General features: G+C 38.1%; 1 protein-coding gene and 1 non-coding gene across 2 annotated transcripts in view; both read left to right on the forward strand.

The window, feature by feature from the left end:
• Sema5c (Semaphorin 5c) overlaps positions 1-14,850 on the forward strand; it is a 71,786-nt gene extending 56,936 nt beyond the window's left edge. Inside the window, exons 6-20 of the mRNA XM_073077230.1 lie at positions 347-506; positions 1,013-1,212; positions 1,626-1,787; positions 2,412-2,709; positions 3,176-3,386; positions 4,318-4,473; positions 4,961-5,164; positions 5,850-6,089; positions 6,372-6,448; positions 6,792-7,008; positions 8,190-8,348; positions 8,813-8,962; positions 9,817-9,939; positions 11,531-11,673; positions 12,742-14,850. Of these exons, the coding sequence (XP_072933331.1) occupies positions 347-506; positions 1,013-1,212; positions 1,626-1,787; positions 2,412-2,709; positions 3,176-3,386; positions 4,318-4,473; positions 4,961-5,164; positions 5,850-6,089; positions 6,372-6,448; positions 6,792-7,008; positions 8,190-8,348; positions 8,813-8,962; positions 9,817-9,939; positions 11,531-11,673; positions 12,742-12,978 (2,737 nt within the window). The 3' untranslated portion in view covers positions 12,979-14,850. The remainder of the gene's footprint in view (positions 1-346; positions 507-1,012; positions 1,213-1,625; positions 1,788-2,411; positions 2,710-3,175; positions 3,387-4,317; positions 4,474-4,960; positions 5,165-5,849; positions 6,090-6,371; positions 6,449-6,791; positions 7,009-8,189; positions 8,349-8,812; positions 8,963-9,816; positions 9,940-11,530; positions 11,674-12,741) is intronic.
• On the forward strand, positions 10,884-10,974 carry LOC140745667 (U6atac minor spliceosomal RNA). Its single transcript, XR_012102689.1, has one exon. It is a non-coding gene; the product is annotated as a U6atac minor spliceosomal RNA (small nuclear RNA).
• Positions 14,851-16,388: the final 1,538 nt, after the last annotated feature.

Here is a 16,388-nt window from a genome sequence, read left to right on the forward strand (position 1 = left end):
CTAGACATGTGTGGATTTGTAGACTATGTACATCTTTGAAATATTTCTTTTTTTAGAATGCTTAGGTTGTAGGTTTTCTTTACGTTGTCTTTTTATCGTCAAATAATATGATAATTAATTTTTAATAAACAAACATTGTAAATAACTTTTCAAGCCCTATGGAAGTTTAAAACCCGGTTCCCAGTCTAACACACTGTAATTATTACCACCAACGTACTATTTTTTCTACCCTTACAATATGTTAATTAATTAGAACTTGCCTTCATAGAATCCGTATTAATTTCGCATCTTTTACCCTTTGATAAGTATGCCCTTTGATACTAATCTATGCTTTTACGTTCCACAGGAGTCGTGGTGCAGCATCCCGCGATCCTGGTATGTTGCGCACCACCCAGTACGACTTGAGTTGGCTGAACGAGCCCCAGTTTGTAGGGAGCTTCGAGGACGACCACTTCGTGTATTTTGTGTTCAGGGAGGTCGCTGTGGAATACATGAACTGTGGGAAGGTGAGATCTGATCACGTGGTTAATTAATGTTTGGTTACCATTTTAAATATTTTTTTTATAATATTGAAGACGCAAGCCGTCCATCTGATGGTACTTGGCATTGGATGGTAGCTGTGGATGTGTAATCAATCTCAAATAAGATTAGATTTTTGTTTATAATATAGGAGTAGCAGACGCAAGCAGGCTACCTGATGGTAAATGGTTACTGCCGCCCATGGACATTTGTAATCAACTCAGATAGGTTTAGATATTCCTACGTGAGGTCGGCTACAGGTGCGCCGCTAGCCCTGAGGACAACTGGAACGCCTCGGAAAAGCATGTCTCCCTAACGACACACTTCAAACCAGAACAAAGAAGTGCTTAACACTGCTGGTTTTAGGCTGAAGTAATTATGGTGGTGATGCTGGAGTCGAACCACAGAGGTTTCTATCACCTTGTAGTCTTGTCAAAATCTTTAAAATACTTTAATTTTTGTGATTAATTACAGTACTCATTATATTCCACAGACAATATACTCGCGTGTTGCCCGAGTATGCAAGAATGACTCCGGAGGTCATCTGGTGATGAAGGACAACTGGACCACCTTCCTGAAGGCCAGGCTTAGCTGCTCAGTGCCCGGGGACTTGCCGTTCCACTACAATGAGGTCCAGAGCATGGAGTATCTTCCGCAGGAGAAGATTCTCGTCGCCATATTTACTACTCCTACGTAAGTTGAAACAAATACAGTATAATAAAAAACACTATTTTATTACCAAAACAAAACATAAGCTTAAAAAATGTCAATGCTTATACTGTCCACAATTGTATATATGAGTTCTAAATCTAATATATAAAAATCTGTGAAGTCATTTGGGTTGCAGGGCGTGTTAAAGAATAAGACATACGTACATACATGCAATACCGTGAAAAACATCCCCTTCAGTAGGAAAAAAGTAAATACAAGTTTATTATATGTAGGCTGATGTAATGATTTTGTAGAATTTTTGTCCCCCATTATTTTGGAAAAATTGGAAAAATGGGGGACATAATTTTGGAAAAATATATTACCCCGTGTCATTATTGGGGCATAATTATATCCTCTATCTATGTATATTCTCACATAAAGTATTTTACTTACAGTAACAGCATAGCCGGCAGTGCAGTCTGTATATACAACATGTCGGACATCCACGCGGCGTTCGAAGGGCCCTTCAAGGTGCAAGACTCGCCGCTGTCCACGTGGGAGCCGCGGGCGTTGCCCAGACAAGCTAGGGATCACTTTAGATGCGCCAGTGATATAAGGTCAGAACAATTATTTCAGTAATGTAGCTATTTTCCGAAACTTAACAATAGATGGCGGTGCACGTAGCCTGAATCACGTTATCGAAGTTTTCTAAATCACTTTAGGTGTGTCAATGACACTAGGTAAAGATAAAAAATCACTATTGTAGCCAATTCCCGTAACTTAACAATATATGACGATGCACATAGCCCGAATCACCCTGTCGAAGTTTTCTAGTCTTGAACATTGCTTTCTTGGTGACCTATGTATTCAGTGAAAACTTCCGCACAATGTAAAGCTAGGGCTTCAATTCCGAGGTAGGGATTTAAATATATTTAAATCTTTTAATTTCAAAAATACATTTTATTATTATCATCAACCAATTACTCACTGGTTTCCTTTGATAAAGAGCTGAAGCTACGTAATTACCCAGTGCATATATGTGCATATTTATTTAAAATATACAATTTTATAAACATTATGAACAACTTTCAGTAGCATAGATTCGCATAGATAGAGATGTAAAGCGATTAGATGGAGTCGCAGAATATTGCACCCAATTCATTTTTAAACAAGAATCATCGATTTTAAATTAAAAGTCTATTTCCTTTTATTGTAATAGACAATCTCATTAATTCCTACAGATCGCACTCAGCAATAGACTACCAGAGATACCATCTCATGTACGAGTCTATCCAACCAATATCGGGCGAACCCGTCTACAAGTCGGTATTAGAAAGATTTACCCACGTGACCGTTGACGTCACGACACCTAAGAACGTTGGGAAGCAACTAGTCGTGTTTGTGGCAACAGAGAGGAATGATGTGCTGAAACTGGCGGTGTTGCCGCGCTACGATGGAGCGTGTATGGTGGAAATTTGGAAGCTGAAAGATCAGAAAGGAGTTTTCAATGTGCTGACGATGCAGTTTGTTAAGGATACGGTAAGTGATTTTATTAAAAATAAATATTAATTAGGATTTTATTAAATTGATGTGAAAAGAAGCAACTATAATGGTCCGGTAACTCGCAGTATTAGAAGTTTTAGTGGATCATCCAAGGGTTTTATTGTTTTCTAAAAAAATTGACAAGAAGTAAAAATGCTTTGCTCGTCAAAATCCGACATAATATTATCTTCTCTTCTCTTTAGGAATAAAGTAAAAAAAGTATGTAAAAGTTTTATCTTAAACTCTGTTGCCTCTTTTTTGTGAACATAACTCTAGTATTTTTGTGTGACCACATGTTTTTAGCTGCTTGTACAAAAAACTAAGAATTCGTTGTATTTTTCAATCTTGTAATGGGATTAAGCGGTAAATATAATCTATCTCTGTTACTTTTATTCGTCAAGCGAAATAATTTTACAGCTAATCCGTATATAAACGATAACCTAATTACGCTATTTGCCAACAGATGTCGCTATACATCGGCAGCGACACCTCCGTGCTACGTATCGGTAGTGAGCGTTGCGGCCGCTACAAGAGTCGCTCAGGTTGTGTGGGAGCCGCGGATCCTCATTGCGGTTGGGACGATGCTAGGGAGCTTTGTGTACGGGCCTCTGCGCATGCGCATGAGTCCTACTTTATACAGGCTACTGGCGCCTGCCCGTCTGTTAACACCCCAGGTTAGCACATCTTTTTACACACACATTACATCAATATAGTAACGCAAACGAGCATACAAGAGTCCCTTTGGATGTGTGGTCGTGGCCGTACCCGTACTGCGGCTGTGATGATGCTAGGGAACTCTGTGTGCGGGCCTCTGCCCATGCGCACTAGGCCTACTTCATACAGGCCACTGGGGCTTGCCCGTCTGTGAACACCTCCGGTTAGCATATCTTTATAAAATATCGAGGTTGCAAACGAGGAAGCAAGAGTAGTTTTGGTTGTGTGAGCGTGGCTACTGCGGCTGGGACAACTGTGTGTTAGACCGGTGACGAGCAAACTGTGTTAAAAACTGAGCCTTTGTTCTTCCTTTATATGTAGTCTATTTCATACAGGCCACTGTCTGTTTTGTTCTGTCCATCCTTTAGTACCCCGGGTTAGTGTATAAATCTTGGGTATGATTTTTTTAAATACCCTGGAGAAATTTCAAGTTTGGTAGTTTATTTGGAAAAAGTAGTCGATTTATATGTATTGTACTTTGTTTTAAATTTATTCATGAGTATCACGAATGCTAACATTTTTGTATTTAAAAAATATTTACTGTAATCTTCCTAGTATTTATGTAAGTCTGGGTTAAAATACCGAGTATTAATTTCTAATTCTTGGAAGCCTTTCGAAGATAATGTGTAGTATACGAATTCGTCATGTTCTCAATGCATGATGTTGCCCAATCACCACTTTTTTAGTTGCACGGATAATGAACTTAATCCTTCCCATCTCTATATCTGTGCCTAGATTGCTAGATGCCTAGGTTAGTATAGTTCGCGTAAAACAACTAGTTCGCTCTGAATATGGATAATGAATCGCGTCGCCATAGTTAATTGTATGGCTACAACAACTTCAGTGCGGACTAGCAGTTTGACGGGGACTATAACAGTTTAATTGTTTCAGTGGACGGCGGCTGGTCGTCGTGGTCGGAGTGGGAGCCGTGCATGCAGGCGGGCACGCCGCACTCCGCATATGCGGACGACAAGCCCGACGCGTGCATGTGCCGCACGCGGCGCTGCGACAACCCGCGCCCTGTGCATGGCGGACAACACTGCGACGGTAAATTGTTATTAATTATATTATATTACATAATGTAATTTTATAATTATACTAATTACCTATATTTTGTTGAATTTTCAAATGTCGAAAAATTAAAACAATTATACCTATGTATGATGACTTATTTGTAACATTGTTAAAAATAACTACTATTGAATGCTTATACACTGTGATAAAGAAATGGTTTGAAGTCTTAACTACAACCATTAAGTCGTACAAAATTTGCATATTAAAATTAAGATTTTAACATTTAATAATTTTGTATGTATTTCTTATTCTTGTCTATTTTCATTTTATTATTTACTTTGTGATTCCATACTTCATTCCGTACTTTGTGATAGTAACAGTGTACATCAGTTTCGTTATAAATTGGTATTTCCGTTTTGCAATTAACTTACAATTTAAGTATAAATACTATATGTTTGATACTGTGTGTATGAAACTACCAAAAAACGTTTTTAAATTAATTCTGTAACTTTTCCCATAGGTGCAAGCATAGCGGTATCCAACTGCACAGTGCACGGTGGCTGGTCGCCGTGGTCGGGGTGGTCGGAGTGTTCAGCGACCTGCGGTATCGCGGTCAAGTCTCGCAAACGCTCCTGTACCTCCCCGGAGCCCAAGTTCGGCGGCAGAGTGTGTGTCGGTTTGGACGTGCAAGATCTGTACTGCGCTAATCTACCGCCCTGTCCGGGTAAGTTTGATTATTAGTATAATATCCGTAGGTGCAAGGAAAGCGGTATCCAACTGCACAGTGCACGGTGGTTGGTCACCGTGGTCAGGGTGGTCGGAGTGTTCAGCGACCTGCGGTATCGCGGTCAAGTCTCGCAAGCGCTCCTGTACCTCCCCGGAACCCAAGTTTGGTGGCAGAGTGTGCGTTGGCTTGGACGTGCAAGATCTGTACTGCGCTAATCTACCGCCCTGTCCGGGTATGCGGATTTGTTTATTATAAAAATTATTAATTATTACCAAAATCGTTATAAATACTCGTAGGTGACTCAAAATTGATGTAATGGTGAATTAACTTATGGAGGTATTTTTTAGGAAATATTTAAAGTAGTGAAATATAAAAGATTGCCTAAATAGTTCTAGGTCTAAGTCTAGCGCTTTAAGTGGCTAGAATGTAGAAATGTTTTTTGTATCTATTTGTATTTTAATGTGGCAGAAGTAAGTCATGATTATTTTATTCTACATACCTAACACCATAATCATTATAATGCTGCATAAACTTTATGCAGATTTTTTTACGACAAAATGTTTTGATATTATACTGGTTAAGATAACGGTTATAATTCCAATATACTTAAATGATCGTATGTTTAAAATGAAATAAAACCTTTTCTTTAGCATTATATTCTTCAGTTGCTATTTTTTAACAGATCCGACACTAGCGCCAGTGGACGGCGGCTGGTCACCATGGGGCGCGTGGTCACCGTGCACAGGCACCGGTTGCGGTACCGCAGCAGGGTATAGGGAGCGTCGGAGGATGTGCGGCAGTCCCGCCCCTCAGCACGGCGGTGCGGACTGTGATGGATCTCGGAGTGAAAGGCAACCTTGCGATCTGAGGCCGTGTGAGGTCCGGAAGGCCACGGCTTGGACACCCTGGGTGCAAATACCTGGTTAGTAATAACTTTTTTTTATAATATAGGAGTAGCAGACGAGCATGCATACCATTTAATGGTAAGTGGCTTCTGCCGCCCATGGATATGTAATCAACCTCAGATAGGATTAGATATTCCTATCTGAGGTCGGCCACAGATGCGCTGTCACCCCTGAGGGTAACTATTACGACCATCAAAAATAAGTCAAAAGAATGTCATATACTTATTATTGCACGCTATCAGTTTATCAGAATAAGTATGTACAAAATATCGTAATTTAATTATTATTTTTTGTTGTAGGCAATGCGTCTGATGGCAGTTACACTGAAAAGAGATTTAAGTTTCTGTGTAAAGCGCCAACCCCTGAACAAATAAGAGTGAGTATTATTAATATTTTTTAAAAGATTCTTACAGCTTACCGCTTACAATACAGAGTTGTTGTGTTATTTTCTTGAGACTCCAATTTTAGTCACAGATATCAAAATAATATGGTTCACTTAAATATTATTGTAAGGGTGTCTTGGCGCTCCCCGCGGGTGTCTGTCGTAGGCGTGTAGTACGCATGCCGCGCGTTTCACCCTTGCTCATACTATTATTCAATAACCCCGTTAATGGTAGTGGACGTTATTATCACTATTTTATATTTTGTACCACCTAATTCGTATGTTTTTAACGTCCACTAATTAGTAGATATATGCTTATATAATATGTTTTTTCCAGCTATCTCTCGCCCGCGAGGAGGAGCGCTACTGTTCCCCAGTGGGCGCGTGCTCCAACACGCCGCCGGAGGACGGCGGGTGGGAGGCGTGGGGCGCGTGGGGCGCGTGCTCGGCGGCGTGCGGCGGCGGCCAGCAGGCGCGCACGCGCAGCTGCCGCCGCCCGCCCTGCGCCGGCCCGCCCGACATGCTGCGCGCCTGCAACACGCACGCGTGTGTTGGTACGTGTTCATATGCTACTGCATGCATGCATGCATGCGCGAGCAATATGCTTGCGTGTGTCGGTACCTGTACACAAGCTACTTCATGCATGCATGCGCGGACAACCCGCACGCGTGTGTCGGTATGTGTTCACATGCTACTGTATGCATGAGTGAGCAATATGCTTGCGTGCGTCGGTACGTGACCTGCGGTCTGACTCTAACACGCATGCCTGCACACATGGCGCGAGTAACACGCTTGCGTGCGTCGGTATGTGTTCACATGCTACTGTATGCATGAGCGAGCAATATGCTTGCGTGCGTCGGTAGATGACTTGCAGTCGTGCCTCAACTCGCATGCTTGCATACACGACATGAGTAACAGGTTTGTGTGCGTCGGTACGTGTTCACATGCTACTGCATGCATGCATGCATGCGCGAGCAATACGCACCACGGGAAGATTCACGCTATGTGTTATCGCATACCGTCGAGCGAAAACTGCTCCTCCAGAGCAGGGCTCGATGAGGGCAGAGCTCGATCAGGACAGAGCCCGATCAGGACATCGCGCTTGGAAGACTCCGGTCGTGTTCCGTCGGAGATCCCAGAGTTCTACAACACGCGTTGAGGATGGCCAGCGAGGGGGTTTTAGTGCGGTAAAAATCCCACATAACTCCGCATCGCTCCCACCGCCTCGGGTACTTTTTGAAGGTTTCCCTCACGTAAAGAAAAAAAAGTGACCTCGGGTTGAGCTCCGACACACATGCATGCACGTGACTCGAGCAATACTCTTACGTGCATCGGTGGATGCCGCTGTCAGTGTAGACGGCGCTATTGCTCCACAGGCTGTATGCACGCACACAATACACACGCACACGCAAAATGCACGCGTCAAAGTCATTTATTGATGTGGGTGCGTATACGAACATCGTCGCCAGACGGTGTGTGAAAACCAGAAATGATGTATGCGTGTAATACGCATACAAGTGCAAATATGTGTAACCTTATAGCGATACTGCTCCACTAGGCTTATTCAGTAGCGCAGTAAGACTTTTGTAATCCACGGGGCGTATGCACCAACCCGTAAAATGCATTTTTTTGGCTTAACTTATTTTAAACACCCCATATGTTAGTAAAAATAATTCAAAGTAAAACTTGTTTTTATAAAAAAAAGTTTTTTCAAGTATCTTATTTTTTATCCTAGGGGAATGGTCCTGCTGGAGCGAATGGAGTGAATGCAGCGGTGGTTGCGAAAGTGGCGCCACCGGACATCGAACCCGGACGCGTATGTGTTTGTCTCCTGAAGGGTGCGCTGACGCCGGCGCTGCGCTCGAAAGACGCGTCTGTGTCAATAATTGTGCAGGTAAGCTGTTTTTCTCTTAACAACCCGTAAAACTACATTCTAAGTGATATTTCCAATAATACTGATAATAATGTAAGTCAGATCGTCGTTTTATTCATAATTATCTTTTTTAAATTATGCAACTTACATCTACTTTCTTTTTTCATTTCAGTTTTTAAATTTCGGTATTTTTATCGTTGATGTTTAAAGATTGTAGATACAATGTATAGTCACAGCACAGTATAAAAACACTGTACTTAAAAATATCTTAAAGGAGCGTAATTCTAAACGTGATAGAAAAATATTTTTACATAGTTTGTTCTCATTCATTTACACATTGTATATTGGTCTTCTTAGCCTATAGGTAGACTTTTACCTTTGCCAGGGACGATATAATTTATTACTTACGTTACATATTACTTATAATAGGTAAAGTACATTATGTACGTTACGTTTTCTAAAAATCTTATCATAACTCTGTTTAGATTCGGAAGCGGGTTGGGGTGCGTGGGGTGAGTGGACGGCTTGTGAGGGTGGCGAGCGCGTGAGGCGGCGGCAGTGCGAAGCGGGCGCCTGTGTGGGTGCTCAGCTACAAGTGGCGAGGTGTGCTGACAATGACGCTGAACTTGACAATGGTAACTATGATCATTAGGTTATCTTCCTAGCTTGTCCCTGTAGTTCCTGGACCAGAATAGAGCTACGGTATCCCCTGCCGGTACACTGGTTGCGGTCGGCATGCTCACCTGAGCGGAGCCCGACGGGACAACGCGCTAAGAGGTCTCCGGTTGCGTTCCTCTGAAGGAAGTCCCGGAGTCCTTTACGCAGCGCCGAGGACGGCCACCGGGGGATTTTAGTGCGGTAAGAATCTAACATAACTCTGTGTTGCTCCCACGTCACCGGACCTTTCGATGGTTTCCCCCTCAAAACAAAAAAAAAAAGGTTATTTTCCTAGCTATGTAACTTTTGTATATAATCAAGATCCGAACAGCAATCTTTTGATATGAGGCATGATAGTTATAATATAGGAGTAGCAGACGAGCATGCAGTCCATCTGATGCTAAATGGTTATTAGGTTATTTTCCTAGCTATGAACTTTGAGATATAATTGAGATGCCTACAACAAATACTTTCATTTGATATGACGCATGATACTGTTTTTTTATAATATGCGAGTAGCAGACGAGCATGCAGTCCACCTGATGCTAATTTGCTACTGTCGCCCATGGAAATCTGTAATCAACCCTAGATAGGATAAGATATTCCTTTCTGAGATCGGCCACAGATGCGACGTTACCACTGATGTCTAAACTGGAATGCCTGTTATAAGTATGTCTCTCTTATCACACCCTTCAAACAAGAACACAGCAACAGGCAGAAATAGGTGTGGCGGCCACCTTCAAAGTGTGTTCAAGTTGTGTTAACTATAGAGTAGTTTTCCCCGTTTAACCATATCGTATTCTAAAAAAAAATATATTTTGTTTGTGTACAGAACTATACGCGATGCCAGCATACAGTCAGAACGTGGAGATGGCATCTTTCGTGACGATGGCGCACACCGACTCCCTCAGCGTGGGTGCCATTATCGGCTGTGTGGTAGCCGCTTTCGTTATGGGTAAGTGGAATATGTTCTGATCGTTTTTGATAAACAATCTATCCGATTTTAAATTCCAAAGATCGAGATTTGACAATGTTTATTATAAAAAAATGTTAATGTCGATATTTTATTGACAAAATATTGGATAGATTGATAATTAATAAAGATCGTTAGTAGCTCTATATCATTGTAGAAAAAATCAAGTTAAAGTCGTCGAAATATCATTTACTTGTTTTTTTTTTAAATTACATGTAAAAATTTCTTCAAATCGAATAACTAAAGTAATTTCAAGAATTATAGACTAACTGCTACTAACAAGGTAACGATAGTATTCAAGATTTTTTTTCGTGTAGAAAATTCTAGTCTAAAAACTACTATGGAACATTATTTAAACTACATATAGGAAGTTCTTTAGTGTAACAAGCGCCATCTATCGACGCTTGCTGAAACTATTACATAACGTAGCTTAAGCGAATCCATGACATGCTATTCAGTTGACATACTACGATGTGATTCCGAATGATTCGTTTAGAGGGCGCTACAAGTCTCGTGGCGCGTCAAAGTTTATTTATATTGAAATGAATAAATAAAAGTAGATTAATGTGTAAATAATACTAAATAGATTTCCGTTATGAAATGAAACAAGAAACTATTGAGATAACAATGATAACAGTGAATGATATCATTTGCGTAGATACGTGTACTTACACTGATAGCATAATAGATGGCGGTGTCTGACCTTGGAACATCAATTATTTTGAAAACTATTTATTCTTTTATAAAAGCGGTTGAAATGATATTCTTAATTATTATTAGACTATATTAAGATCATGATCAACAGTAAAAAGTACATAAACGTTATATTTTGGAAAATACTCATGTTTTAGTGCGTAAACCTGAATCACGCTGTTGAAGTTTTTAACTTTCTTAGTATATAAGCAAAGTGACTCGATGTGTTAGTTGTGTCTATTGAAAGGAGAGACGGTTAGCACTCCCCTTGACAAGGATGGAACACATAAATGGTTAAGGGCACAATCTTGACCAATTTTTTTTTTACATTTTTTGAACTGGATTTTAATAAAAAAATATATCACAAAAAACAACTTTTTTTAAAGTTTTTTTATTGTAATATATTTTTTTACATTGTATTATTGTTTTGAAATAGGTCAATACAATTTAATTGAGTTTTTTTCGATGTCGTTTTCGTATATTAAAAGGAATGATTTTCTGCAAAATTTCCACCTGATAAATAATTTTAAATATTTTTATTGACTTACTTCTTTTTTGGCTGCAAAACCAGATCGACGGAGGGCTTTTGTAATAACTTATAGCTATTTCTATTGCAAAGTTAGATAACTTTGATAAGATATGATTGATTGACTGGTTGGGTGTCATCATTACATAATTATTTTCATCTTAGTTTTTAGAAGCAGGTACACATTGACAACCAATTTAATATAGGTTTTTGTTCCATGGTGTTGATTACACTCTCAGATAGGAGTCTAATCTTATCTGGGGTTGATTATAGTGTCTTTGAGCGGCAATAGCTACTTACCATCAGATGGTATGCTCATATTATAAAAAATATACCACGGAGTACCTTCCCCAGGTTGCCTGGTGTGTCTCGCGGGTGTGATATTCTGCCACCGGCGCGGGTCGTTTCCCTGGCGCAGCGCCCCTCGGGTGCCGTCCAGCCCCCACTACATCACCGCTAAGCAGAACAGCTACGTCACCGTACCTCTGAAGGATGTTGTGAGTATTCTTTGTATTTATTTATTTATTTATGCACACATAGATAATTAATATAAAAGACTTATAAATAAAATGTCGTGCAAAGGTCTTATTACATGTCTTTAACTTTTACGTTCATAGCAGCAAAGATAGTCGTTGCACACATTCAGAGTAGGAAGGCATGTGATGAACTTAGAAGTGTTTTGATGTGAAACGATACTATTGGATATGATATAATATGATATATTATACGTTGTTGCGATTTGCGTTAGCTTAGGGTCGTCGTCATCGACAATATTAAGGTATTTCTTTATAATTAGTATAACTATATATATTTTATTTCATTTATGGTTAAATGAAATTAAATAAATGAACTATTTATATTTGTAGTACTTATAGTATTTCGTCCTACCCGTAGTAATTTTTATAGCCTACTTCGTGTCTTACTTGACTTATGGTGCTCATTAAAATCTATATCTTGTCTGCCTGACCAAGGACCAAATTGGCCCTAATTTTAGTAGACATATGATTGTCCCTCTAGTCTTGTGGGTCGTTAATCGAATTTAGCTGAGCTGGAAGATCGCCAGAGGTCCTGAAAGAAAGCATGCCAGGAATAAAAATTACATGAAATGTGAAATAAACGACATATTTGCCAGGTTCTATCAGCAAATTAATACTGTCATGTGACATGACTGAAATGCTGAAACGTCGAAAATATAAGACTTATTTTTGTGAAATTGATGTGACTATTGAACTATTGTGAATACTTGTTTTAATTTTTACTCTTGTGTGTACAATATTTGTAGTAATACACTTACAAGACTTTATATTTAGAAGTATTTCTTTAATTAATATCACATTTAAATGTAATGTTTATATATTAATACTTATAATTATATGTAATATTATAAGTAAAAAAAATGATTCCAAACTACTTTTAAAAACTGTATCAGTTAAATTTAAAAACAATTAAATTGATTTTGATTAAAATGTACTTTACAAGGACATACTGTATAGAAATAAATACACCAAAGAATTGAACAGCAGCCCAGAAAAAAATATTAAAAAATTGTATATCTTTCCTCACAGCCACGCAAAGCAAAACGCCAACCGTCCTTCACTGGCATCGGGAACTCAAGCGGCATCCTACTCTCCAAGAGCAACAACATATCGAACGCGAACAACCACAACACAGTTGCAACCACGCCCAAACTCTACCCGAAAGCCATCGCGAATGAGTACGACTCTATGGGGACTCTACGAAGACACTCCAACCAACCGAACAATAAGAGTAACCTCGATATAGAGGAGGATAAGTTTTATTGACGGGTTAGTTATTGACGGATTTAATTTTGTGTTAAACTCTTTATGGCGGCGACTCCAATGCTAGTTCTACCTAATAACAGCAGTGTTGAGCGCTGTGTTCTGGTTTGAAGAGTGTGCTAAGAGATGCTGAGGGCTAAGAGATTGCATTACAGCTTAGTCCTCAGGGGTAGCGCGCATCCGTGGCCGATCTCAGGTAGGAATTTTAATCCTTTCTGCTCGTCTGCTATTCCTATATTATATAAAAAACTCCGTTTTTGCGTCATCTGTCCGTAGTATCCATGTAATGTCGAAATTTACTATCAGTAAATCTCAAGTGGCGTATTGAATCGATTGGATTAGATATATGACTTGCATTGGTCAGTGGTGACATATTTTATTTAAATATGGTGTTATCACTGATACATCTATTTTTTATATATAGAATTCTTGTATCGGGAAATATCTTTGGTTGAATCCAAATCGTCGTATTGAACCGTAATAACTATTTGATTCATGGCTGGTGAAACGCCATATTTAAATATGGTAGTAACATAGAAACATCGATCTCTGCATATAAGCAATTAAATGCTGTTGCGTTATGTCATTAATGGTAATTAGACATACATGAGGTAATTTTAGTTAGTCCTCAGGGATAGCATCTCAAGTGTGACTTCAGGCTATAATAATTATGTACCACTGATAGAACATTAAATTCGTTACATAACAAACAATAACTATATGATTAATTGGTATATATTTTTAAGAAAAAGTATAAAGCCATTGACCGTTAACCAAAATAATAGAGCAAAAACGGCTTTACCGTACAATATCCTTTGAAATGTAGATGTCTTTTCGAATTAACTTCGTGGAGTTAGAAAGTCGATGTAATTTATAGCGTCCGTCCGGCCAATACGTACCGTATTCGCCGGTTCAGACGGAACGTTTAAATAATGCATGAGCTTGGGTAAATGCATGCATTTTAACTTTTTCAGGTACCCTAGGGACGAAAAGGTTGAGGACCTTTGGTATATTTAGGTTTAATGGGCTTTTTAGTTGAATGTGTTGAAAGTTTTGTGTTTATATGCGGGGTGTTTGTTTATTACGTAAGAGGTTTTTTTTATGTAGATTTTGCGTCTTTACAGTAGTCAAAATTTTAGGCATGTGATCTTGTGAATGATAAAAATATTTTCGGTACTTTTATTTCCGTCATTATAACTTTGTACTGAGGAATAGGGTTCTCTATGTTGGGTATCATAAAATACCCACATAAAGACAATTACGCAAATATTCGGACCCGCAGAGACAGATATTATCTGTAATTGAAGGAAATAGACCCTGGGACATGGATAAACAAAGATTACTTACGTAAAAAATGAACACCCCTTATAAATTGTTGAATGTTCGAAACATTTGGAGTATTATGCGTCGATAGTATTATGAAATTACTGTAATTGATTGTGATCGGATGTTGCTATGCAAGTGTAGTTTAGTTATAAAATCCAGTGCCATTGTAATAAAAATGTAAAATATAGAGTTTATACTTTTCGTTATTAACGGCTTAGTTAATGACATTATATACAGGGTGTCCGATTAACGGTGTTGCAAAATTTAATACTGTGGAATATCGACATTTTTATTTTTATCGACAAATATTATTTCCTCAAAAATATGATATTTTTTCCTCTATTACCTGACTAAATGACAATCATATGGTTTATGTTAAAACTACCATACTTAATGGAGGAAAATGACGAATAAGGAATAATTTGTCGATAAAATTTATATTAAAGCATATCATTAAATTTTCCAACACCGATGACCAGACATTGTATAATACAAATATCGGTTTTAATTGTATGTAATGTCATATTTTCTATTAATTATAAGCATAGTTAGCATAGTTTGTTTTAATTTATCCGGTAATTATAATATAACAAAGCCGATGTGCCATGTAAATAAGTAATTCATTATAACTAGAATATATTATTATAATGTTTTTAAATATACAATTTTGTACACAAACGCAAATATTACAAATACGGTGCCTTATGAAATATCAATTGAAATATATTTATGTATACACAGATAAATGATAATATTTTATAACAATTTATATAAAAATCAATTTATTTATATTTGTTGAATCACTTCAACATTTTATTTGACTCATGTTGAGTCCAAATTGTTATAGAAGCGTGTAAGGATAACTAGTATATTGTATTTTTATATTTTTAATTGATAAGATTTTTTGAAAAAGAAACATGCTGTATGCTTGCTAAAATTTCAAAAGTTGGTAAAGTAAAAATAATTTCTTTTATATATTTTTATACGTTCAATAATTGCAATTATAGGACCCAAAGTTTATGTTGTAAACGAAGTACCCGTAAAGTAGACAGATTTTTTTAATATAAACATTATTTGTGCTTTTGTATTGCTCTGGGAGTGTTTTCAGCGTAATGTGTTGTGATGTGTTGGAATAGACGAAGGAACCATATTGACGTCTTTTTACGGACATACTTCTGGCAACACATCAATCAATTTTATCTATTGTAAAACTACGTCTATAAAACTGACTTCAGATAGGCTTTGTTCATTTCCGTTTTCTGTTCATGGAATTGACAAAAACTGTTTCAGCAGTTTTTTTTACGTTGAATGCCTCATGATTAATCTACTACAATTTTTTAAAACAGTATTTTATTTAACTACGAAATCCGAGATCGGTGACTAAAATCAGTTTGCCTATAAACGCACCTTATGTCTTATATGTGATGACATAATGTCTCAATACTACGTCTTAAGTGTCGCGACGCCGTTATTATCGACGTTTGGCAATCAACGCGTGTTTGTGAATATTGAGTATATGAGATTATAACGCTTGTAAGGTTTCGTCAGTTAGGTATGAAATTAGGATAAAGGCAGAGTAATCCCGCTATTAATATTCAATCTATCCAAATTGATGATCTAACTGTCGATTTCTGATCTTGGTAGATAAAATTCGTCAGCCAGGTATAACGTTAGGATAAACGTAGGATAAAAGAAGTAACTGTAGTAACTCATTCGATCTATGGTAGGCAAAACAGTGGATAGTTTGTTTATTAATAACGGGCGTTAGGGACTGGATATCTATCTAATCTGTTTTGGTGATCATCTGTTTTGGAGTGAAACGAGTGAGACTCGTTAGTAAGATTTGTAATTTGCGCCTCTGAGATTTTTTCTACAAAAATATTTTTCATAATCAGTTATGTTTGAATGTCTTGACGGCCTTTTTTCGTAGTCTTATTCAAAAAACAAGTCTCAATAACTTATATTGTGTCGTTTTGTTGTATCTATGTACTTTTTCGATAGTCTCATGTGTTTCAAGTGGGTCGACAAAATATGTTCACTTAAAGTTCCGCTCCTGGCTAGTGTCTAGCTATGACGTTGATCATCAC

This window comes from Epargyreus clarus, unplaced genomic scaffold (genome assembly GCF_041222505.1).
Source record: "Epargyreus clarus isolate Ecla_fem2 unplaced genomic scaffold, WU_Ecla_fem_2.2 ptg000010l, whole genome shotgun sequence".
NCBI lineage: Eukaryota > Metazoa > Arthropoda > Insecta > Lepidoptera > Hesperiidae > Epargyreus > Epargyreus clarus.